We start from the raw sequence: 26,602 nt of genomic DNA, 5'->3' as shown, positions 1-26,602 counted from the left end.
AACAGGAAATACCTTAGGAATGAATGAAATGAGGATCTTGTTCTGTGGAGGAGGAAACAGGTACCATTTTTTGACATTGATATCACTTTTGAGACAGGAATGGACATCCAGCCTGAATTGGTAACTAATACTGTGTTGATAAAATCAGTTCTGAGCTTTTGTTAGGAAAAATATTTGACTTTAAGCAGAACGAACAGAAACCTCATATAACAAAAAAAAGCAAAAAAAAACAACAAAAAAAAAATGCAGAAAATGTTTCTGCAATGGAAACACTAATTTTGAGAATCACTAATGGAAGCATGCTTGTGAACAAACAACACAAATGAATACAACAGTTCAATACAACAAAAACATGGAATCGCTTATCATACAGCTACAAGACCTTGCAATATTAACCCACTTGCCCCTGTTGTCACCACACAGATACAAGATCCCTCCCTTGAGTGTACACGTTTAATGCTTTGGTCATGGCTGCATTACATATATGAAACAGAATATGGAACAAATGTCTCATTTTTAGTGCTCTTACAGTAGATACAGTACTCATTTACTTCACGAATGATTATAAAGATTCCACATATGTTTAAGGTCCTTCTGGGCCAGGTCAAGAATATTTATTTAAACAACTCTCCATTTACCAACCTGGGGATCCAACAGTAGGGCTCGGCTGACTCTTCACTCCTCTGTCAAAGCCAAACGGTGATTCAGGGTTGATGGTACAGCAGCATTTCTTTATGTTGTTTTTTTAAGTTTTTTATATGTTGTGTAAACTATCAAAACGTGATTTACTAGAATACTCCTTTTCCGCATGAAAGCTTAAAGAGCACAGTTTTTTCTCTGAGGTATATTATACAGACAGTGTTCCCTGTATTTTACCGTAAGGTTTATTCTTGGTGTCTGTGTACAGGCTTTTCCAAAGTTACTTAATCATACTTCTTTCATGAAGAAACGTTAATCAATATTGGTTGTTTACAGATACCTGCATCATAAAATCGGGTGTACCCATGGTAATATGAAATCACTTTCACTTACCTCGCTTAATTAAAAAGAGAATATTATGTCAAAAACACTGACATTCATTCATTCATTCATTCAACTGAGCGAAAGAGCATTAAAACATTCCCAAACAGAAGGGATTTTTATTCTTTTGTTCCTGATGTGTTCCTCTAAATTGAGTGCATTGCATCAGTGTGAATCAACCTCTCTTGTTTATTTACGTGCAGTGAAGAGGAATTGAAATAAGTTATGGTAATTGTTGGTTAACCTAATTTATAAACAGGTTTTGCGGCAATTGCGTTATTGTGGGTTTTTTAGCAACTTTCTGATCGAGGTGTCTGACAGCCAATAAGAAATCTCTATTTCTCGGGGGGCGGGACATGGGCGTTGGTAATTTCATGTAGGAGGGACTTCCTCTGGACTTATAGTGGATGGAGGGCAGCTGCTTGGCTGACACGTAACTAAAGTAAAAGGTGTCATGGAGGCCGCGTCGGTTACTTTAGTTTCTACCTGTTCTCTAAAACCTGTCTGAAACTAGAGCGTCTTGCGAAGCAGAGGAGGAAGGGACGGTCGTCTCACCAGCCTCGGCTCGTCCGGAGGTCGAGCGAAAATCTTAGCGACCGCTTTGAAGTAACATTACCAGGTTCAAAGTCGTGAGTGGATGTAATAGCGCCGAATAATGTTCGCATCAACTTAGCACTTAACTTGTACGGTCGGCGGAGGGAGGGGTGTTACGGGGTAGACGGGTGGAGGTTAGAAAAGCAAAAAAAAGTTGAGTCGGGAAGTTTCCAGCTGCAGATACGGGGCTTACTCGCGCAGACTGTGGGGAGGGGCGCGGGTCCAACATGGGAAACGGGGTGTGCTCGCGGAGGCAGCGGAGAATCTTCCAGTGTCTCCTGTTGGTCACCGTGGTCTGTGGGACGATGTACGGCGGAATGATATCATACGAGATGCACAGGCAACTAAAGAGGACGGAAGCGATGGCACTGAAATACCAGCAACACCAAGAGTCGCTGTCAGCGCAGCTCCAAGGTAAACACCGTGACGGTGATGTGGTGTTCCCTGGTCTCAGCATGCGTGACAGCGAGCCACTCTTTGCTCAGGACTGTGTCGTTATACCTGGTTCTCAACAGTAACAACTTTGTAAACACTCCTTGGAATGTCTATAAAGGTCTTATATTCAATTTAGCATTAACTTCCAGCAAGATAAAGTTCACATCCTCGTCTTATCTCGTTCTCTACAACTTTCTTATACGTAGCCGAGACTTCATTTGTTTGTTTACAGGCTAATATTTCACGCATACACGAAATAAAATACATCATATATTATCGATAGAGGCACGTCAGTGCATAGTGAACTTTAAATAAATGAACAGTAATTAGATAGGCATTGTTTAATGTTTAAACATTGACCCACACTGTTCTTCTAATTTATAAACAAGGTCAATCAAAAATTCGGCAAGGTATAGCTATATGTAGCCATATTAAGTTTATTGAGCTGGACATATGTTTTGCAAATAACCACTGCTATTGCATTAGCCCCATCACATGTGAGTGGAGGTGTGTGTGTGTGTGTGTGTGTGTGTGTGTGTGTGTGTGTGTGTGTGTGTGTGTGTGTGTGTGTGTGTGTGTGTGTGTGTGTGTGTGTGAGTAAAACTAACACCCAATCTCACATCTGGTTGGAGTGACTGTGTCCCCAGGTTCCCCTTCAAGGTAAACAAATTACCTTAAAATTTGAAGGTCATCCAGAACATCTGCCACTACTGCTGGAGAGGCGAAAGTTCAAATAGGTTTGTAGGGATCTTTGTATCCCAAAAAACGTTTGAAGGACAGACTTGTTATTTTTTCCTCATCCAATTTAAGGGGTTTGCCATCTGATTTATTCACCATTGTGGTATTTGGAGTTAGCCAACACAATGTGGTACTGCTGACTTATGTTGGGCCAGACACTGGCCTAACCTGTTGTAAGTTTGAGGTCTAACAATACACTCATACCAGTGTGTGATGCACAGGCTTTATTTTAAAGGTGCAGCACATGCTTTTCTGACTGGCAAAAACTATTTCATCAGGACACAACTAGAAAAATCAGTTTCAGTAAAACTGACTATTATACAAATAAGCAGTAGTGAAGTCCGGTCAAACTGATTCAAAATGTAATGTTTAATCTGTTAAAGTTTGAACTTTTAAAAAACACTTAGTTTGTGCTTTTTTCATGTATTCTTATCCCCAATTCTTTTTAACACATAATCACATATTTTTCAAATCTTATGTTCTAATGATCATACAATAAGCAACTATGAGCTTATTTTAAAGGCCAATTTGTACATGAACTGTATATAATAGCATCTTACATAAAAAAAACATCAACAAAGCACCAAGTATACACCACCTCGCCAAAATACACTTGAGATGTTGCTCAAGGCCTTCTGCTACCCTTTGTGGCAGATTAGCAGTTTAGATAATACACAATTAACACATCAGTAAAAAAACAAAATTAAAAAACATGAAAATGACTACACATCACTCTAAAGTGAATATATCAATTAGAGGAATATCGACCACCACAAAACCGGGAGTCATCAGTTAATATCAGTTTTTCAAAGTTGACAACACAAGCCCATAAAGTCACAGGCATTTTTTATAAATGAAGAGAAAATAAATTTATTTCAATTTCATATCTCGGAGGCCTTCAACATACATCGGCAACCATTGGAAAGAAAATCAAAGAGACATCCTACCATAGCATTTTACAATTAACTGTCATTATATTCCAAATACATTTCAAAGTAGTTTGGTTATCTCACAATTTGTACAGCTTACATAAATGTAGGATTTTCACTGTGTAAGTGCAGCTACAGGACAAACACGCCCCACATCTTTCTGAAAATCAGTAGTTGTCTAGGATATTGTGCCCTACTTTACATTGGAATTATTAGCAAAAATTGGGGAGGTTCAGATTGTTTGTTTGTTATATCCCACCTTTGCGAAGAATTAAAAATGTAATTCTGCTGTGAAACACTGTGTTCACTTCATCCATGGAAATTTCAAATCGTTAACTGTGCTCACAGGAAGTGAGCTTTTCTTCTGAGGTCATTATGCTAAAAGTTTTAAAATCAACAGCCAGGCAGTGAGCCTACTCCTATATGACTCAACCTTGTAAACAAGATTTTGAGCTCATCAAGAACTGAAGTCAATTTTATAATGGAGTAGAGGTTTTGACCCATCTAACCAACAGGCATCTCACCCTGAGGTTTATTCCCCCCTAACCAGCATGTAAGTTGTCCTTGCCTTACACTGCATGAAAAAAAAAACAACTTTTGTCACTGATAGGTCAAATACTAAAATAAGACAACTGAGGGCACTACTTTCCTATCAAGTCATTTATTTTTACAGTATGCCACTTGGCCAATACCGAAAAGCAGATCATCCATAAAATCTGTGCTGCACAATGTTTATCTAACTGCAGTTTCTAGCTATAGGTGGAAATGATCTATTACCAGCAAAGTCAGCAAGATAAGACAGAAATAAATAAGTGCATATAATTGCCTTTAAGATTAAAAAGAAAAGTCTGAAATTTATCAAAAAATTTAAATTTTAAATGAAAACTTCTGAAAAGTATTTAAAAAAACTGAAAGAAAATAACTTCAAGTGGTCAAGCGTGACAGAGTGCTTCCATAAATACAACAGGTTTGAGAACATAAGCACAATGTTTTTCTCTGGCTTATCACTACACTTGAATCATGCTCAATTTTAAAACTGGAATTTTGGAAATTTTACAGGTACAATGTAAAAACTTTTCAAATAAATTTGTACTATGTAAGATATAGTTAACTTACATTTACCACATAAAACCATTCATGCCCTCATTCAAAAATTTGGCCAATTTTTGTCTCCAGCTAACCTACTGCATGTCTTTGGACTGCAGGATAAGCAGTCTAGGTATATAAAATTGCTTTTTCTGTGAAGGGGCTTGATTATTAATATATTTTCAAATTGACCAGCCCTTGACATACTGTAGCTCTATTAATGCATTGGATGAAATCAATACACCCTTTAACAGCTAATGATTATAGTAACTACATTTCATTAGTACAATGTTGATGTCAATATAAGAAATATAAAGGCTTATGCGAAACCAGCCTGTTTTTCTAGATGAAAATCATAAGTCCATGAGAATAACAGTCTGAAAAGACCTCAGACTTGAACAATTTGCCAATGAGATTACATAACATACATGTGTGTTAAATATATATAATAAATAGAACCAAAGTATTTAATTCTTCTTTACCCTTCAGGGGTTGCCACAGCGAATCAACCTTCTCCATCTAACCCTATTCTCTGTATCCTCCTCTCTCACACCAACTACCTTCATATCCTCTCTCACTACATTCATAAATCTTCTCTGTGGTCTTCCTCGAGACCTCTTGTCTGGCAGCTCCAGTTCCAGCATCCGTCTACCAATATATTCACTGTCCCCTCTACCTCTAGTTCTGCCTCCTGTCTTTTCGTCATTGTAACAGTTTCTGGGCCATACATCATTGCTGGTCTCACCACACTCTTGTACACCTTTCCTTTTATTCTGGCTGATACTCTTCTATCACATAGTACCCCAGACACTTTTCTCCATCCATTCCAACCTGCTTGGAACCGTCTCTTCACCTCTTTCCAAACTCTCCGTTGCTCTGGACTGTTGACCCCAAGTACCTGAAATCTTCCAGCTTCTTGATCTCCACTACCTGTAGCTTCACCGTTCCATCCAAGTTCCTCTCATTCACACACATATACTCTGTCTTGCTGCGATAAACTTCCATTCCTCCCTTTCCAGTGTATACCTCCACCTCTCTAGATTCTCCTCAACCTGTTCTCTGCTGTCACTGCAGATCACAATGTCATCTGCAAACAACATGATCCATAGATATTCCTGTTGCCATCCCTGTTGCCATCCCTCATCTGTCAGCCTGTCCATCACTACTGCAAACAAGAAGGGTCTCAGAGCTGATCCCTGATGTAGTCCCACCTCCAGCTTGAACTTCTCTGTTACACTTACAGCACCGCACCAATGTCTCACAGCTAGCATACATGTCCTGCACCAGTTTAACATACTCCTCTGCCATTCTAGATTTCCTCATACAATACCAGAGCTCCTCTCTTGGCACCCTGTCATATGCTTATTCTAGGTCTACAAAAACACAATGCAGCTCCCTCTGGCTTTCTCTGTACTTCTCTCCTAGCATTCTCATAGCAAATACTGCATCTGTAGGACTCTTTCTAGGCATGTTTCAGTCTAGTTTCCACTACTCTGTCCCATAACTTCAGTGTATGGCTCATCAACTTTATCCCCCTATGGCTGATGCAATTCTGTACATCCCCCTTATTCTTAAAAATGGGCACACTTTGTCTCCATTCTTCAGGCATCTTCTCCCTCTCTAAGATCCTGTTGAATAAACTAGCCAGACGTTCTACCACTGCCTCTCCTAGACACTTCCACACCTCCACAGGTATATCATCAGGACCAACTGCCTTGCCACTCTTCATCCTCTTCAATGCCCTCCTCATTTCACTTTTACTAATCTCTGCTACTTTGTGGTCTATAATAGTCACCTCTTCTACCCTTGCCGCTCTTTCATTTTCCACATTCATCAGCTCTTCAAAGTACTCTTTCCATCTTCCCATTACTCTTCCAGAATCTGTCAATACATTTCCCTCTCGATCCTTAATCACCTGGACGTGTTGTGCATCCTTTCCATCGTTAATTTGCTGTTTCGCCAACCTGTATAAATAATTCTCTCTCTCCTTACTGTCCAACTGAGCATACAAGTCATCATAAACCCTTTGTTTTGCCTTTGCTACCTCTATCTTTGCCTTATGTTGTATCTCCCTGTACTCCTGTCTGTTCTCTTCCCTCCTCTCAGTGTTCCACTTTTTCTTTGTTCACCACTTTCTCAGTATATAGTCCTGCACTTCCTCATTTCACCACCAACTCTCCTGATCTACGTTCCTTCCAGGTGACACACCAAGTACTCTCCTACCTGTCAAGTACTCTCCTACCTGTCTATCTGATAGCACTAGCTGTAGTCCAATCATCTTGAAGCTCCCCCTGACCACTCAGAGCCTTTCTCAACCCCTCCCTAAAAACCATACAACACTACTCCTTTTTCAGCTTCCACCACATTGCCCTCTGCTCTGCCTTTGTCCGCTTGATCTTCCTTGTCACAATAGTCATCCTACAAACCACCATCCTATGCTGTCTGGCTACACTCTCACCTTCAACTATTTTGCTACCTGTGTGCTCTTACATCTGCTCTTATAGGTAACCCTATGTTCCCGTCTTTAATGGGAAAAAGTGTTCACTACAGCCATTTCCATCCTTCTTGCAAATTCTACAACCACCTCTCCCTCTGCGTTCCTATCCTGTATACCAAATCTGCCCATCACTTCTTCATCCCCTCTATTGCCTGCACCAATATGCCGATTGAAGTCTGCACCTATTACCACTCTCTCATCTTTGGGGATATTCTGCATCAATTCATCTAGCTCATTCCAGAGTTTCTCCTCCTCCTCAAACTCACATCCCACCTGCGGGGCATAGCCACTAACAATATTGAGCATCACATCGTCAATTTCCAATTTCAGAGTTGAAAGTCTATCTGACATTCCTAACAAACTCCTCCTTCAAGATAACTCCTACTCCATTTCTCTTCTTGTCAGTACCATGATAGTACAACTTAAAGCCTGCTCCTAAGCACACAGTATATCCACTTTCTTTCTCTGCAGCATGTCGACCAACTCTACCTTTTCCCGTCTTAGTCCCTATATTCAAAGTCCCTACTCTCAGTCACAGACTCTTGCTTTTTCCTCTTCTCTCTCTGCTTCCAAACACACCTTCCTCCTCTCCTTCTTTGACCTACAGTAGCCCAGTTTCCATTCCCTGTAGGTCAACGGTACCAATTGTGGTCGTTGTTAAGCAATCTGGTTATTATGATTGATTCCCATTTTTGGTTTTGGCAAAAGTTTTACGCCAGATGCCCTTCCTGATGAACTCTCTGCATTTATCCGGGCTTTGGACCGGCTCAGGGAGACTCTGGCCTGTGCATGCTCCCCCTCCTCCCCCGGGGCTGGCTCGGGGTGACACCGGCCAGCGCTGCCCTGAGGCTGCAATAGAATCAGAGTATTTAATTGTTTGATCATTATTGTCTGATGCAAATTAAATTATTTTTGGCATATTAAGAAAGAACCTACCAAACAATAACATAAAGGAAGTAGAGATGCAAAATTTGGGATCTGATAATGCTGTTGCCAATATTCAGAATTTGAACTACAAATCAAGTATCAGCTACAAGTTGCTGCAGACAAGATGGATTTCAAGGATATCACATGTCTCCTACTTACCACCATATGATATTTGCAAAAGCTTTTCCTTTCAGGTAGCATTTTTGTCTTTGACACATAGGTTATGGGATGTGGTTACATCGCACAAAGGAGCCTGTGTCAGTTGGGTTTACCATTAAGGCACAGAAAGAAAGCAGCAGAAACCTTAAAGCCCACAGTGTTTCAGTTGAAGCTTTTTGCAAAAAGAATCTGTTTTTTTAATATATTTTTTTATTCCAATGAGAGCGTCAGTCTGTAGATGAGTTTAGTTTGAACTGTCTGAAATGTAGAGCAGTAAAATATGTGATTTTGTTGACATCATAAAGAAGCTTGAGCCAAAAACAAATTAAAAAAGGAAATAGATTTGAGTGTAACAGCTGAGCTGTTTGAGCACTAACAGAAAAGATCGAGCATTTGTCAGCTTTTCATCTTTTGCATGATTGCTTAAATAACTATTTCACAACTATATGTGGGGAAATCAGATATTTAAGTGATTGATATGTAAGAACAAGTTATTTGTGTTCCTTGAATTAAAAAAAAAAGTCAGAGAACTGTGACCCTAAGAAAGAACTAAGAAATTAAATAGACAAAGTCACAACTATATAATCTGTAAGAATATTCAATCTTTGGAAAGGTTGGCCCTAGTGACACTAAAGCCAATCTAAGGCCAATCCATAGCAGTTTAAGACACCAAGGCCAGTCCATATGGAACTATGGAGACCTGTAAAGGTCTCCATAGTTCCATAGCTCCATAGCTGCAAGACTTTAACACTCACATGGAAACTGATGGAGAAACTAAGGGGGAGCCGTATACTAAATTATGTTTGACAGATGTAGTGTCTTGCTGTTGGACATCTTTGCAAAATATAGATTGGCCATAACAAACATTATGAGCATTGGGTTCATACTTGCGTGGCACCAGAGCACCCGGAGTTGTACTTGTATAGATTGATCTGTGGCCCTATATCTCAGGCTCCCAGGTGAAGAGAGCAGCAGAGTTGCCAACTGATTATTATCTGTTGTTGATTCGATCAGGCAGTGGGAAACTTTGCTAGTAAACCCAGTCAGGGTTAGTTTTAGTTTTTTGGGATAGTTTGGTGTAGGGGACTGTGTTAAGTCCTCAATTCTCACCTGTCAAGTATTCTTTTGTAATTGTTTTGGGATTGGTCAAAGACGTGAAGTATGAATGGTCATTGTTCAGGGACTCCATAGTGGAAGCAGCTTTCTGCCGCTGCAGTCAGATTGGCATCAATGCTTGCAGATGGATACCAGCAATGAAAGAGGCTTTCAAGTAGAAGAAGACCTTTTGGGCATGGATATCCCAGGGTTATCCTGAAACTACTGACATGTACCAGTGGTTTAGAAAAGCCTGTTGGGCATGGAAGCAAAATCTTGGGTGTGGGAGTAGTTTGAAGAGGCCATGGAAAATTACTTCCATTTGGCCTTGAAGACACTTTGGCAAACTGTCAAACTTTTCAGGAACAGGAAACAGGGCCTGGCCTTAACTGTGACAGTGGAAAGAGCACTTTGAGGTACTATTTAGTCCATCTGACATGACCTCTGGAAGGGGTGCAGCTGAAAGACTGACCAACATCCATCCATATTCCCTATACAGTTTATAAGATAGTCAAGAAGCGCCTCAATGCCAATGTATAACTTGTTGAGATTCCCACACAGGTTAAGTTTTAAACAAGAGTTTTTGCTGAGTTTGAGTTTTTGCTGACAGGAATCTTGGCAAAAGTAAATCAGTCAATAGATAATGACGTAGACGTTGTATTTTAAGCTGATATCTTTACTAGATCTTATCACTGTAACAGTGATGAGATCTAGTAAAGATATCATATTCAAATTAAACAATCAGGGGGCAGCATATGACCAGAAAGTATGATATTTCACAGGTATTGCAAATTAAAAAGAAATACCAACCTTAATGGTTGGAGTTGAGTTCTGGGCTCTAACTAGTTGATTTTTACACAATCTTTATGTTGTCAGAAGCTTAGAGAATGAAGAGAAGAGGTATTGTATTCAGAACCAGTGTACAGATTGTCCCCAAATGACCTGATTATTTAGGAAATCTAAATTATAAATAATTAACTAAATAAATACATGCATAAAATCAAAACTAGCTTTAAAGACATGCCATAGATTGCATTCTTGCTTCTTAAGCACTACTAAGTCATAAGCTTGATTGCAATGTATTGTGCCTTTGACCATATCTATCATTGTTTGTTTTCTGTAACTGCAAACTAGCAGTCCCCCTTTATTTTTCGTGTTCTGCACCTCAAGCAACATGTGTGTTTTTGTTCGTGCATGATGGGGACTGACTAATAAGTAGTGATGTTTGGTTAATGGGTGTCAGTGTTACCTTGCAATTCTAGCCACAGCATTTGTATTGATTGCATTAAGTGAAACTAAGAAATTGTGTTGCTTAGGACAGTGCGACCATTATTCCCCTCTCTGAAATGTTTAATCTCTTTGCTGGGATGGCAACAAGAATGCCATAAGGACAAAGTACCCCTCTCTTCAGATTCTGGATTTTAATTTGGGATTCATTGTATGCAATAACTATTTCTTCATTATTCTTTATTATACTTCCTTAATTTTTGGTTCCATCAGTCAGGCATTTTATGGTGGGAAGCTCTCTGCCAACATAGTTTTCTTGAGCTGTTTGCTGTTGAGCATTGTTGTAACATCGAGGCTGATAATTTATGTTAATACATACAATACATTTAGTACCATTTAAATAAATTAATGTGTCACTAAGGCCAAGATAGCCTCACAAATTGTACAGTGTCCTCCATTTTTATGCTGTGCAATTGATGACTGTGACAGAGACAGTCAGATTACTTTTCAACCTTTGACCAGGAATTTACAGAAACAGCCAGATTACTGCGAATCAGAGGGAACATCAAAGTAACAAATTAAGCAAAAAAAAGCTCCTACATGATTGTTGTTTTTGAGTGTATGCACAAGAAATACAGAGTATAAAAAACAACAATAAACAAAAAAAACTGTCCGAGCACCTTAAATCTCAAATGATCTCTGCCAGTATTATTGATTTTTTTTTTTTATTGTAGGCTTAAACCACAATTCATTTTTTTTAACTTGTTATTTATTTATTTTTTTTAAATTAACAAATCCTTTAAAGCCACAAATCCTACACATTGAAGTGAACTTGGTAACTAATAGGAATTTACAAATTTACAAAAATCTAAAGGTAAATGCTCAGCTCACATTGAATGTCAGCAAATATTTAAACAGTGTTCAATATGTCTTTATTGTTGTCTGATCACTGCAGATGTTTTGTATGTACGGTCATTGGTTTATAAATAACTCATAGCATTGGCATGGATGATGCAAAATCAGCTTGTTGTTGGAATCAACACACATCATCAGCTTGTTGAATTTCAATGGTGATTTTTGGTGAATTTCTTGTTAATCTTCTTTTAAATAAATAAACCCTGCAGTCACTGTATTTTTCTCTGCGATAATTGCAGTCAAATGAAATGTATTAAGAAAACAAATTGGCAAATAAGAAATAAGAAAGAAATTCCTTGACTAGGCCAGGATCCCCATCTTGATGTTCCCTCAACTTTCAAATATCAAAAAAGCCATAAGGCTATTTCACATACAGTAATGGATATATATCTTTTTATTGACTATCTTCTTTCCATAGCCTTCTTTCAGGAAATAGATGTTTTTCTTGTCATCTATAAGAGAAACCCTCTCAAGGCCTGCTATACAAAAAAAAAAACATCTTCACAATGTAAAAACTATGTTTGTGCTATGTTTGTTTAGGTGTGTTCCTTTTGAATTTCCAAGATAATTGGTCAGTTTACCGTTCCTTTCTTTTTGTCCCTTTTTTTGTTCAGTTGTGTACGAACATCGCTCCAGGTTGGAAAAATCTCTTCAGAAGGAGAGGCTAGAGCATAAAAAGGCCAAAGAAGGTGAGATTCGGTCTATTGAGTCAATAACTGTTTAAAAAAACTTTTGGAAAAATCACACATCCATGAAATATTTAATGCTTAAGACAGCTACAAATAAGTACATTTGATGAAAAACTATATTTTTTTCCAATTATTGGAATTGGGTTACTAATCTTGATTTCATAGAAAGTGCTTTAATCTGCCTGCTTTCTCTTTTTAGACTTTTTGGTTTATAAACTGGAATCACAACAGTCACTCAACAAGGAGAAGGTGTGTTTTTCTACTTTATTTCCCACATTAAGTATGTATATCATCTTTTCCAATCCTGTTTTAAATATACAAATTATTCAAGATGTTATGTGTAAAGTGCCCTTGATTATTTCAATGCATTTTCTAACGGAATTTCAAGGTAATTAAATGTTGTGGAATTCCATTTAAATGCAATGAAATGGATGAAAAGTTAAGCGGATGTGGACATGAACATTTTTGATAAGGAAAGAAAAACAATAAAAGAAATAATCCAACCGGGCAAAGTGACCATGACATTTTTTTGAAACACCTGTTTCTCTGCTCTTGCAGCAAGATGCCAGTAGCAGATTCAACTCTTTACAAGTCCAACACCAGATGCTAAAGGTTTGGTTCAGTTCAGTCCCTCCAAACACAGAAAGAAAATGTTTCCTTCCATAAAGCGAGATCTCATCCAATGGCTTTTATCCTCATTACTCATTCAGAACCAACACGATGACTTGAAGAAACAGTTCTACGACCTGCAGGAGCAGCATCAACTTCAGAGCGACGATCACAACAGGGCCTTGGATGAACACAAAGACCGTTTTGAAAAACTGCAGCAGGCCAAAGAGGCAGAAGTGATCCAACTTAAGGGTAATGCCCTGTCAAGTTTCCTCGAAAAAAAAAAAAAAATGTTCAAAGGAGAACTTAAGTTTATGGTCAATGGCTTTTGCAGTTGGGTATGAAGCTTGCGATTAAAACATTTGCCTAAAATGTAAATACTAGTTGCAAGAGTTAAGTTACAAAGATAAACTTGTGTCATCTCTGGCAAATGATACATTTTCTTAAAAACAGGAACCAGATCAGTTTTTATTTAATTATTTTATGTATTTAACATCTAGCTTCAACAAAACAAGAGTATATTTTCAGACAATTCAACAGGTAGAATAATCACTACATTTTTTAAATTCTGAAAATAGCTTCTGTGCTTTTACAGCTTTCACTCCACTCCAAGCTAAACAGTCCTGTAGTTTTATTCATTTTTCAATTCAATTTGACATGCCATTGCTTTTTGTTACCAGCAGCGTTTAATTTATCTATTTAATTTTTTATTTGTTTATTTATTTATATATTTGACTGCTCTATACAGATTGGGCGCATTGCATATTCCTTAATAAGCACTAATTTGGAAATTAACAGTCTCCTATGTTTTTGTCAGGTGTATCTTGTACTATGAAACACAACTCACAAGAAAAGCCACAAAAATATTACAAGGATAATCCAAAAACAAAACATGAAAATATGAGTGTATCTAATTGTCTTTGCGTTTATCAGTTATTGCCCGATCGATTTTTTTTAGCTTCTGTCTTGTCATCTGCAGATAATGTGTACAACCTAAGAGAGGAGAATAAACAGTTGAGGAAAGCCCATCATGACATTCATGTACAGCTACAGGATGCACAGGTCAGAAAACCCTTTTCTTTTCTGCCCCTTTATCTTTTTCTGTTGTGCTTGGGCTTTTGCCACCAGCTTGTGGTTTCCTGTAAACTCTTGAAACCCAGAATTCTCACATGTAAACATCAGACATGAGCTCGCTCTCTAACTTACTTACTGGTAATTAACACAATCTCATACTTGGCATACATGAAAGCAACCTCCTCCTTCTGCTGTAAATACCATATGGCTCCAACTTGTTCTAAATCTCTGCTGTAAATCTAGTCACGGTGAGACAACTGATTTTTATTTTTTAGTTAACACATATTTCTCCGATATTTCTATATATTTCTACGATATACATGCACATTTGTAATGACAGCTATCAATAGAATCTATTATCATGACACTGGGAAAGCATTTATGGTGGTAGAGTGGAGCAGAAATTAACGCTGTAATTAAATCAGTTTAACAACTGTTAAGTCAAATAAAACAATTTACCTTGTATGTGGAAGTACTCTGAAAGTAATCTGCATTTCATTTAAAGACCATATCTATTAAATTTTTTGGTTCTTGTTTTTTTTTTTTAATTTTTGCCATTCTCAGTAATGAAAAAAGTACTTGGGACAAATAAGGAGTTATATTTTGATTAATGTCAATAAACAAAGTGCTGATACTCTTATGTGTAACTCCTGAAAAACAAAAAGAGAGTCAAAGAAATGTTGATTTTGTTTTTAAAGCATCTTCCATAATTAAACTTAAGTTTTGGTCTCTTAATCATCCAAACGCAAATTTTTTCATATCAATAACTTGGTAAATATGAGATTCATTCAGAACAACCTCTCTAATTTTCTAAATACTATCATTCATCAACTTCTCTTAAAATGTGAGTGAAAGGTACAAAAGTCACTGATTTTGTTTTGATTTTTTTTTTTTTTTGGTTGTTTTCTTCTGTCTTCAGGTTAAACATCAGGACCTGAAGGCAGCCCATGACCACCTTGCACTGACACTAGAAGACCACAAGAGTGCACTGGCTGTAGCTAAGGTACAGTGGGAGCTTAGGAAAGATACTTCACATTTCCTTTAAAATGTTTTCTTTGCCGATAAACCAAGGATGTAGACCAATCTGTTTTTAGTTTGTAAAGGTTCTTTAATTAATACTATTCGTTGCCATTGCCATTTGTCCTAACTATTGGTATGTTAATGGAACTGACCATGTTTCGTGGCTGCAATTTCCCAATTGTCCCCTGAGGCTATTTTAACTATTAACCGAGCCTTTTGGATGAGAGGTGTCTTCAAGGGGAGAAACTAAGTCCAGTTGCCATGATAAGATCTGACAAAGATTTAACTTATTAATGTGGACAATTTACATACATGAGAATCTAACCAATACTAGCAAAACTAAAGGACTGTGAGAATTCATTAAACATACAAGTATTCATCATGTCAGTTTTTCCAGTTTGGACTTAAATGATTATACTTCCTGTTGGATACCAAATATCTATAAATACACAAAATACTGATTAGATCTTTCACAAATGTAATATTGATTAGTAGAGTACTTGTACATGGAAATACTGACTTTTATCTATAGACTAATGGTTTTTTTGACCTTCAGTAACAAACCTTTTTAAATTCACAATAAGCCTTTTTTTCTCATCAGCTGTTACCTGAAGAAAAAAAATGTTTGGTTTAAAGTTGATTATGTCATCCTGTCCTTGCAAATGACCTTATAAATGACTGAATAATCATGCAGCGTGTATTGATCTTAATCCTCATTCCCTCAACCCTCAACCCTCATTCTTCTGCTTTCTCTCTATCTCTCTCTCTCTCTCTCTCTTTCTCCTGTGTCCTGGTCCCTGTCTGAATTCGCTAATTTGTCATCACTGACATTCTGTCTTCGATTTTGACTAAAAGACACACAGTAATACAAAATAGACACCAATATGCTTTCAGTCCTTTCATTTTAGGTCAGTCAGGGCTGTTGCTGGAGTACATCTACAATTGGACTTTGTCATTTGATTAAAATGTGTAAATATTTACTTGAAATATTTACACATATTTATTTATTTAAAATGTGTAAATATTTACTTGATGATCACCAGGTATGGGTGTTTTTTTTATACAAAATGCATGAGAAAGGCAAATACAGATCTTTTCCAAAGCACATTATAACCTTCTAGATGGTGAGTTTGTGAATATACTGCTTCAGTAACAGTGTCTTGTCTTAGCTATCTCAAATCAGGGCATTTCAATTTTAGTTTTTTAAAGGCTATTTTATTTACTTTTGACTTTTTGCCCTTCAATTTTTGTGCCCTCTTGTGGTAGCCAGAGAAAATTGCATCAGTGGTCATAAAAAGAGAGTAATTCCATATGAAAATATATGGAATTACTCTCGAGCAACACAAACAGTAAACAAATAAAAGGTTGGAGTTTTTATGTGTTGTGACTTGGATAAAATTCAATACATTGGTTTAATGGTGTAAATGTTAAAAAAATGGGTGCACCTTTTTCCAATTTGAAGGAACGTTGTATACATTATCTCTGTATGATAATTTTTTCCCCACAAAATTGCTATATGTCAACTGTGGTGCAAAAAAAGACCTTTCGGTTGGGATTGCTTACAGCTGTCCAACATATTTTTGAGGAAAATGTGGAATGGTCCCTCAATACTGCTTATTCTTATCTTTGTGTCATTGATGTCATTCCTCCTGTTCATCTTCTGCAGGCCTTTAGATGAAGCCATATTCAGTTTGATGTATATAAGAAACGATTTTCTGTCACTACAGGCTCAAGTGGATGAGTTCAAAAAGCTGAAAGATGCCTCCAGAGAGAAAAACCTTGCCCCCCAGCAGCCTGACACAGACCCTCTACACAAAGAGCTTCACCAAATTGTCGAGGTGGGGGCAAAATGCAAGTTTGTTGTCTTATATCAAACAGCTCTGTCCACTTTTAGATTACGTCTATAGATGGTTGAACCTGCAAAAGCAGGGGGTCCAGACTAACCTGACTGTATCAACAGAAAGAGAAAGAAGATGAAGGGGAGGCAGAGAGGAAGAGGGAGCTGGCAGAGGAGGAAATGGCCCAAGCAGGAGAGCCTCAAAAGCTGGAGGAAGACCCAAACCAAAGACAGGATGAGCCACAGGAGGAGGATGAAGAGGAAGAGCCAGAACACAAGCAGCCAGATGAAAATGCATTGGACATCCACAGATATCAGCAGGTGGTCAGAAGTGGGACAGGGCAACATTGAATATCTTATACCTTTTTTTCAAAAAATAACATATATCGATTTTATTGTTTACAGTCAAACACAAATTTGATTCTGTTTTTGAAAATCCTTTTAACATGATTTTGCCCAGAAAATTCGGCTGGATAGCTTCTAAGTTATGTTAAAGTTTAGCGCAAAAATTTGCACAAACCCATAACAATCATCAAGAAACTGCCTAGAAATAACAGACATCTAAACAAACAAATATAAATAACAAACATCTAAAAATGATTAAGAAAATGTCCTAAACAGCAAGGGCCTGGAAAGAAGAAAAGAAGCATTTAAATACAAATAATGGAAGAATCAGAAATTTAAAGCGCCTATAACGTTGCAAGGACAACTTCAGATTACCCTATTTTTTGGATTATACATCTCTCCGGATTATAACCAAAATGCATAATAAAGAATGAAAAAAAATATACATTATAAGTCGCACAGGAGTATAAGTCGCATTTTTGGAGGGAAATTTATTTGATAAAATCCAACACCAAGAATAGACATTTCATTTGAAAAGCAATTTAAAATGAAAATAAAATAGAGAACAACAGGCTGAATAAGTATAGCCCAGTATAGCATGTATGACACATAAACAACGAACTGAGAACGTGCCTGGCAGGCTATGATAATGTAACTTATTATGGTATCAGGTAAGAGTCATTCAAATAACTATAGCATAAAGGACATGCTACAACCAAACAATCAGTGTCACTCTTAATCACTAAATCCAACAAAATCTTCCTCTGTGTCACTTCTGAACAACTCTGCCAACTCCAAAGGTAGACAATGCGCCGCTACCTCTTCTACCGGTACGTCGCTTACTTCAGAGTCATCGTCACTTGCAGTTCCAATTATTCCAGCCTTTCTGAATCCCGACAGGACGGTGTCCTAGCTCTGATTGAGAGGCGATTGCGTTGCGTGAACCGGTAACATCACGAAGGTCCTCCCGCAAAGTCATTTATATTCATTTCCTTGGCAACTACCTGGGTGTGGAGACGCAACTGTATTGTTGACAAGCCTCCCCGGCAGCACGTTGTTCAAGCACCCATGCGTGAACTCGTTCCTCTAGCTGTGGCCACCTAGCTTTTAAGCCCGCGATTATCTTTTTTAGTCTTTTTTTTTCATTTCAGTAAGAGTAACCTCCGCTTTTTGTCAGTCCCTTACAAGTTTCTCTCTTCTGTTTCTCACTAACTTTCAAACTTTCTTTCTGCTGCTCAATTGCCGTTTTTGGCTGCATATTTCACTAATTCCAGCTTGTAACCTGCAGAATATGATTTTCTATACGGTGCCATTTTTGTTCAGCCCCTATCAGTTGTTTTTATAAGTTACCACGAATGTTGGAATGATCAATTTTCATAGGTACAGAAGTTTATTTTAATTTTTTTTTATTGAACATAAATAGTATAAACAAGTATACATATGTACAAATAAACAAGGCAAGGTAGAATCGAATGTCAATGAAATAACTGGGGATGAGGGAGCAAAGGACATTCCTTCTGTATGTAACCAGAAATTAACAGTATTAAAGGTTTGTGAGAAATGTTTAATGCTAGACAAAAAAGAAAGTAAAAGAAAAGAATCAAATAAACAGATAGAGTAAAAAAAACAAAACTTGCAAGGGGAATATAACACGTATTTAACTTAGTGGTTCACAAGAAATGTCAAACATCAAACTGTATATTTTTTGGTTTGGGGATTTTTCCATAAGTTTTAAGGATATTTTTGTATAATTCAAAATCGTTTGTAAAGAACGTAAAATTGGGGGAACACTTTTGCATTCAATTTTTGTGACTGAAGAACTTAGCCAGGTCTAAAATAACGTTGACACATAGTTTATCTCTTTTGTTCAAGTAAACCAAATGTTATGTCATCTCTTGAGAAGGAAAGTGGTGACGATGAAAAATTGTCTTTAACCCATTTTTGAGTTTTAGCCAAAAAGCCCTGTAATTTTTCGCATGAGAAAAATGTATGGTCAGTGGTTTCAACGTCGTCTTCCCAAATATACAAATATTATCGTCAATATTTAAGCGCACCCTCAATAATTCCTTAGATGGGTAGATGTCATTCATAATTTTGAAGTGGGTCTCTTTTGCCTGGGGGGTATGGGTAGAGTCAGAGACATAGTTCGCAGCATGGCAATCGATTCCTTATCAAATTTATTTAAAATATTTTTGTTTTGACGTCTAGGGAAAAAGTTTTCTGTAAAACATTTCCTAATAAAGGAGTTGCTACATTTTCTATCCAGAATTGAGATTCCCTGGAGTGATAGTGGGGGAAACTTTGGTTGTATGGTTTGGTGCGTCATTATATTTTTGGTCAGGAATACAAATTGTCGAGGTAGTGTGTTGCGTAACTTTGTGAACTCTAATATTGGAAGGTTAAAGCTGTGTTTAGTACAGAACTGTTCATAGTCTAAAAGACTGCCATTGACATACATCAAGTCAATTATTGACCATATACCTTTCCATAGCTACAGAACTAGCAGGTAGCATCTTTTTTTCCACAAAGCACTACTGATATTACCCGCCCCTGCTGAATTTTGATTGGTTGGAGTGTGTGTGTCTGACGACCGCTGATATATTAAAGACACACACGCAGACACACACATCAGAGCAAGCGAGCTCAATAATTTCACACTTGTGTCTTTCCAGAGTATAAGTCGCACCCCCGGACAAGCTATGAAAAAAACTGCGACTCATAATCTGAAAAATATGGTAGAATAATATCTTGGAGTTAGAGGCAATTCATTTATATAGTGTCCTTTATATTTGTATATTGCCTATTTTTTATGTGCATTTTTGACATAAAAAATGTATATGGCGGTTAAATGGGGCTCTCACTGTAATTCCCTTGATAGAAGACTTGATTAAATACCTCTCTTGTTTGTGTCTCAAAATAGCAGCAGCACAGTGTTCCTGATCACCTGCATTTTTGTTTCCTTGCTCAACATGTTGGTCATTGTGCATGCCTTTGTCTCCCGGAAGGGCCCCCACGCAGGGGAGCAGCATGAGGCTCATGCCCCAGCAGAGCATGTGAAGTCAGCTTACGAACAGCAGCAGGAGCAGCAGCGCCTCGAGGCTCAGAGGGCAGAGGAGCGCCGGCAGATCCAAATGCAGCAGGACGCCTTACAGTCCCAGAGAGAGAAAGTGCTGAAGGAGCGGGAGCGGAGGCTGAAGGAGGAGTGGGAGAGAGAGGAGAAGCAGCACCAAGACGCAGACAGACGAGAGCAGCTACTCAAAGAGGAGCACCAAAGGTCTGATTCAAATATTTGTATTTTGTGTTATTGTGTGTGACAAAAGGCCTGCAACAGCGCACTGTGTTTCTCAAATACACTATTAGTGAGAGTAGATCCATCAATCTTATACTGCTTATCCTGCATCAGGTAAGAGAGGTAAACCCTGGGCTGGTTGCCAGTCACAGGGCCACATACAAAGATAAACAACATTCAATCTTCTTCTTCTTCTTCTTCTTCTTCTTCTTCTCCTTTCGGCTTTTCTGTTCAGGGGTCTCCACAGCGAGTCACCCTACTCCATCTAACCCTCTTCCCTGTATCCTCCTGTCTCACATCAACTACCTACCTTCATATCCTCTCTCACTATGTCCATAAATCTTCTCCTTGGTCTTCCTCGAGACCTCCTGCCTGGTAGCTCCAATTCCAGCATCTGTCTACCAATATATTTACTCTCCTTCCTCTGTACATGACTGAACCATCTCAGCCTGGCTTCTCTGACCTTCTCTACAAAACATCTAACATTAGCCGTCTCTCTCATTCGGGGCAATTTTGCCATTAACCTGCTGCCTTTTTTTGTGGGAGGAAACTGGAGGACCCGGAGAAAACCCACACAGACACAGGGGAGAACATGCAAACTCCACACTCCCCTTGTTGGAATTAAACCAGGGTCTTTCACGCTGTGAGGCCGAAGTGCTAACGACTACGTCACCGTGCCACCCCGGGAGTAGATCCAATTAAGCACAAAAATGAAATCAAATTCAAGGTGCAAAGACTTCAAAACCACTGTGGTACTTACAATCTGGCTTACATGAGCTCACCAAATTTACCTGACTTTCCACTATCTTGATATATTATAAGGAAAAAAACACTCATCCGGTGCTGGATCAAAAAATCAACTGAATAGAGGTTTGAAAAAATCTGCACACCAGAAGTGCTCCAATAATAAAGATATTTTATTTTACATATGGTACAAAACTTATTCTCGCATGAGCAACAATGCTCTTCCTCAGATGCTCACCAGAGATATATGTTAACGAACATGTTACTGTTTTGCCATTTTTAAAGGGAATGATCATGTGATTCATTCCCTCCTTTTTTTTTGTGCCTCTTGTTGGATATATCATGTCATATTACATGTCATATCTTCACCATTTTTCGAGACCAGACCTGAGAAACGGATAGTGTCTATTACGGAGAGTTCATATCTGTAATGAATGAATCCATGAAGTCTCTACAGAATTTATCTCAAGGTAATTTCATAGACCAGGACTAGACTGCACCCTATTATATTACTTCCAGAGACCCAACAGTTTCCCCATGAGCGAGAACTTAAAAATGTTAAGAAACTTACAGTATGTAGAACTCAACTCATTATGGGTGACCCTCTGGCTCAACCTGTAGGGGTGAGTGGGAAAAAGGAGTTGGGAGAGGGGGAAAGAGAGAGCAAGAGAGTGGTGCATAATGCACGTCTCACATGAAGACACAATTGGAGTGAGACTTATAAAAATATAATGAACATTCATGAGTGTTTTTTTAATAGTAGTGATGGTAAGGAGGCTAAGGACAAGTCGAATGATAGTATAGATAACTAATATCAAGACGTATAATGACAAAACAGGAACAGAAAGAGCACACTTAATAACTCTTTAATAAATTAATTCAAGGTACATGGACTATTAGAGTTGTAAATACAGTGGAAGAAATAGTCCTTTGATGCGTTTTATTCCCTTTGTCATCAAACTAATTCAAACTGACTAATGCTGAAGTAAAAAATGTCAATGAATTTTTTTTTGAAAGTGGATATTTGAATTACTGCTTTTAGGTTTGCCTTTAAATAAATTCTGTAGACATGCTTCTGACTGACCCACACTGCTTTCATGATTAGGAAGAGGGCAGAGTATGAAAACATGGACAATGCTGTCATCCAACCAGGAGATGACACTCAAGCAAATGATGAAGATGGTGAGGAAGAGTCAATCAAATACCCGTATTGAAAGCATTCAGTCATTTAATAAATTCTGCAGCAAACATTTTCTTGCAACTTGTTTGTTGATATAAATGTACCCTGTATGTTGTGTGCCTTTTAATAGAGAGGGGTGCCCATATGTTACATGAAGACGAGACAAAACAGGACAATGATCAGGTATTTTGGGTGGCGATCCCCCACCTGTCCTGCTTTATGTGTTCATCATGTGTCAGTAGCTCCTGCTACAATCAATTTTGTACTGTTGAACAACACTTGTTCCTTTCATTCCCTGCATCCTATAACCAATGTTAGCATGTCCTCGTGACTAGTCTGTCACCGTCTTTTCTTCCGCAGGGTGACAACAATAGTGAGTTGGCCCCCGAGGATGATCCCAACAACCAGGGAGAGGACGAGTTCGAGGAGGCCGAGGATGAGCGGATGCAGCACAGGGAGGAGGAAGAAGACATAGTGGAGGATGCGGAGGAGCCAGCTGCACCAGCTCAGCATGACCGAGCACCTGGCCCAGCAGCTCCCGGTCATTTTGGGGAGGAACTTGTGGTGAGGAGGAGGGAGAGCACTTGCAGAAAAGATGACCGAGCCAAAATATTTTGAGAATGACACTGAAGTCTCAAAGGCCACAAATTGAAAGACCATGTCTCATTTCAGTGGTTTTGTTTATACTGTTTTTTCTGTCTTAGATGGCTGGAAACCCTGATCAACAAGAGGACAATCTGGAGGACCAGTACCAGGAAGACATTGATGATGAGGTGTGTGTGACCCACACAGAGCATTCAGTAGCACTCGAAAAGATTTTGGGCGAGATCATTTCACATAGGAACAACATGACCAACAAAGCAACTCACATTTTCTCAATGCTCTTTATTTTAAGTCACAGTTTAGAAGGGGAATTTCCCCATAGGCCTCCTTGATTTTTCAGTGCCAAGCCTGCCACACTACACGACTACATTACATTAGCGATGAAACTGCCATCATGTACGATCGATGGTATTTGAAGATTTGAAGCAAGATATCAAAGAAAAAAACATTTTTTTGGCTCACTTTTCTCAAGTCATAAATGATTTTATGTTTCTCAATGGAGCAATTTATGAATGGGTAAAAGAAATTATCCTATTCAGCAGCTCAGGCTCAATTGTTAATTAGCAAGCCTCATATTGAAATCTAAGAGTATGATACTGAGCAATGAATAGAAACAACATTATACCTTATTATTGAAAACCCTCATGACAGTATTACTAGTTGCATTTGCCTTCCAATTGTTTTTTTTTTCTTTTTTATAACGCTTGGCCCTGTTGACCAGAAGGCTCAGGACGACATAGCCAGCGAGAAGAGGAGAGAGGAACAGTTCGAGGAGGAGGGAGAGGATCAGTATAATGAGGAAAACATGGATCAGGTGAGTTCTTTGATAAAGTAGATTTTGAGTCCAATTTAACCATCCGGATCCCGAGTTTCATCACACCATAGCAATTTGTACCCAGGAAATTCAAATTCACAAAACGTGTGTATGTGTGTGCGTGTGTGCGTGCGTGCGTGCGTGTGTTTGGGTGCGCGTGTGTGCATGTGTGTGGGTACCAGTTGCTGTCCTTGTAACTTGAAGAGATCTGCGTGTACTGTGCTTTACAAGGGGGAGCAAGTGTCAAGTTTCTCCAGGTGTCTGGTTATTGGGTCACTTTATTTCATTCATCTTGAAGAGACATCTTACATTCTGCATGAAGTACATCGAACCGGCGGGAACCACAGATTGATTTTGATTTGTCTTGGTTCTCGCTGTCAAATCTCGCCTCACATACGATGTTTATCAATGTTGTATGCATAAGCGAACAGGTTAACGTGCCATTGTGTTACTACTTGTGCTTTGTCATGTTTATCAGTTCTCGTGAGTGTAACTAAATTTTCATGTAACAAGTCAGTGTTGTTATGTGAGTAGCGACGTGGATTTATGTAGTCAATGCTAATGCTATGTGTGTGTATATATATATATATATATATATATATATACAGTATGCAGATTATATATGTATATATATATATAATACACATCAATATTTAAACAAATCTGTTAATATTCTTCATATTTGAATAACATAAATGCAGTCAGTAAAATGTGCCTTAAAATCAAAGTTAAAGTACCCAATATGCAAGAGTGAGACAGACACTATAGAAATTAGAAGGTGTGTTTGTGTGTGTGTGTGTGTGTATATATATATATATATATATATATATATATATATATATATATATATAGGTATATATGTCTATATCTATCTCTATCTATCCTATCTATCTATCCTATCTATCTATCCTATCTATCTATCCTATCTATCCTATCTATCCTATCTATCCTATCCTATCTCTATCCTATCCTATCTATCTATCTATCTATCCATCTATCCATCTATCCATATTAATATATATATATATATATATATATAGGCACACACACACAGTAAGTTAATCTGTTTTCAGTGATTCTCCGATTATTTCCCCCAGGAGGAGTTGAAAAACCAAGAGGCTGAACCGAAAGAGGAGGATCTGAAAAAAGACGAAGATAATTATCAGGAGGAAGGGGAGGAGGAGCACATCGCTCGAGAGGAGGGAGCCAATCGTAGGGCTGAGATGTAACCCAGACGTATACGAGTTGCAGTGCCTTTTTGCTCCCTTCCTTTCCATTGTGTCCCAAAGGAATAAACGCAGCCATTAATCAAAACCCCAATCAGGAGCGAAGGCATATCTTACCTGGTGAAAGGATGCAAACACTGGTGTTGGAACTGATGAGCAGACAATGTGTAAACGGACTCAAATCCAAGGGTTTAAAGGATATGTACTGTTTTTTATTTTCAGACTTTTTTTTATCAATATTATTCATTACCTCTGTCTAGTCACATGTCTGCTTGATGGGTTTCAACAAACAGATAGAGAATGTATTTTTATCACGTGCTGTCCTCGACTCTGTAAAGTAAGTAAAAGTAAATTAACGTTATTCTAATTCTGTCAAGTTCAGGCCTTTAATGTGTATTTTTTTTTTGCTTGTTAGTTTTTTTTTTTCTCCAAACTGTCATAACATTGCAGAGGCGCCATTCTTTATCTTACATTCCAATTGAACAAGTGTTTTTTCTATTATTTATTGATGATTTTAACAGTCATGACAATCATGAAAGATGCAATTATTATTCTAGATTTTTTCTCTTAAAGTTGGGTTATGGAGAGCCCGAGTCCTTTCACAAATCAAGGAAACATTTCTGGATCCTGTATGACCAACGTGTCTTATATTCTTGGCAACCGTCTTCGGCATGTTGCACTTGGAAAATGTGATTTATAAAGAAGGAGGAACAAAAGAATGCTCGCGAAACCAAACTGTTTATTTTCACATTGTTCTGAATATATGGCTACTAAAGTCAGCTGCTGACGTGAATGGAATTCACAAACCATTATTTAGATTTCTTTCAAAAGCTCAGCCTGCTGTATAGTGTGCTGAAATCTCCCTTCTTTATTTGTTTTTTACCTGTTGTATTGGATGCATTCTGATTTCGATGATGCACTCATAATGTGTGGATCTTGTTTGGGAAATAGGTTTTGAAGGATTTCAGGTCCTGATCTCGGTTCTGTCCAGCTCTCCTGTTCAAGCACTTTTCGAAGAATTACTTTTAAGTGTCTTCTCAGTAGGTTTTTACAATTTTTCGCCCATTTGCTTCCCGGGAACAACTTAGAAAACGACAAAAATTGCAAAAATGCAAATATTGTGGAAACAACAGAAAGTTGTTATTCTGTGCATTTTCTTAACAACTCAGGTACAAATCTTGATATAGGCTGTACTATTACCTACTTTTTCTAAAATTTTGACATCTTGGAAAAAAATAATTAATTACATTTTCAATTTCACATTAGGATGGATGGATTAGTCTGTTTGCAAAAGCCAGTGTTTACTCTAACTCAACAGTGCTATATGTTGGAGTCAGAAAAAAAACAAAACAATTGATTGCACCTCAGTGTTGAAGAATACATTCAAGTTTTTTCAACTTTTCTCTGCATTTGTCTTTTATCTTTTACTGATAAAAGGATTTGGGGGATTTACTACTAAATATCTTGATCTGTTGTTTGTTTAAATAAGCTGTCAAAACACAAGACTTAACTTCATGATTTATAGCAAAAGCTGAAACATCGTCTATGAA

General features: G+C 37.9%; 1 protein-coding gene across 2 annotated transcripts; it reads left to right on the top strand.

Moving 5' to 3' along the window:
- Window positions 1-1,421: 1,421 nt before the first annotated feature.
- Window positions 1,422-25,768, top strand: golim4a (golgi integral membrane protein 4a). 2 transcript variants are annotated; one of them, XM_086164170.1, is made up of 16 exons: window positions 1,422-2,028; window positions 12,237-12,311; window positions 12,511-12,560; window positions 12,870-12,923; window positions 13,022-13,172; window positions 13,900-13,982; window positions 14,914-14,997; window positions 16,742-16,852; window positions 16,975-17,172; window positions 20,202-20,470; window positions 22,335-22,411; window positions 22,540-22,592; window positions 22,770-22,973; window positions 23,114-23,182; window positions 23,737-23,826; window positions 24,924-25,768. In XM_086164170.1, exons 1-16 carry the CDS (start codon window positions 1,842-1,844, stop codon window positions 25,053-25,055), a joined length of 1,887 nt encoding a protein of 628 aa, XP_086020296.1. In that variant the 5' UTR covers window positions 1,422-1,841; the 3' UTR covers window positions 25,056-25,768. The 2 variants fall into 2 exon arrangements, with proteins under 2 accessions (XP_086020296.1, XP_086020295.1); XM_086164169.1 differs by having other exon boundaries at window positions 1,423-2,028; window positions 23,734-23,826.
- The last annotated feature ends 834 nt before the right edge of the window (window positions 25,769-26,602 follow it).

The sequence above is a fragment of the Fistularia commersonii genome, chromosome 18 (assembly GCF_037954325.1).
Source record: "Fistularia commersonii isolate RoL2024-O1a breed Wild chromosome 18, RoL_Fcom_v1.0, whole genome shotgun sequence".
NCBI classification, from domain to species: domain Eukaryota; kingdom Metazoa; phylum Chordata; class Actinopteri; order Syngnathiformes; family Fistulariidae; genus Fistularia; species Fistularia commersonii.
The sequence above is the reverse complement of the archived record's forward strand: the minus strand, read 5'-3'. Positions and strand labels throughout refer to the sequence as shown.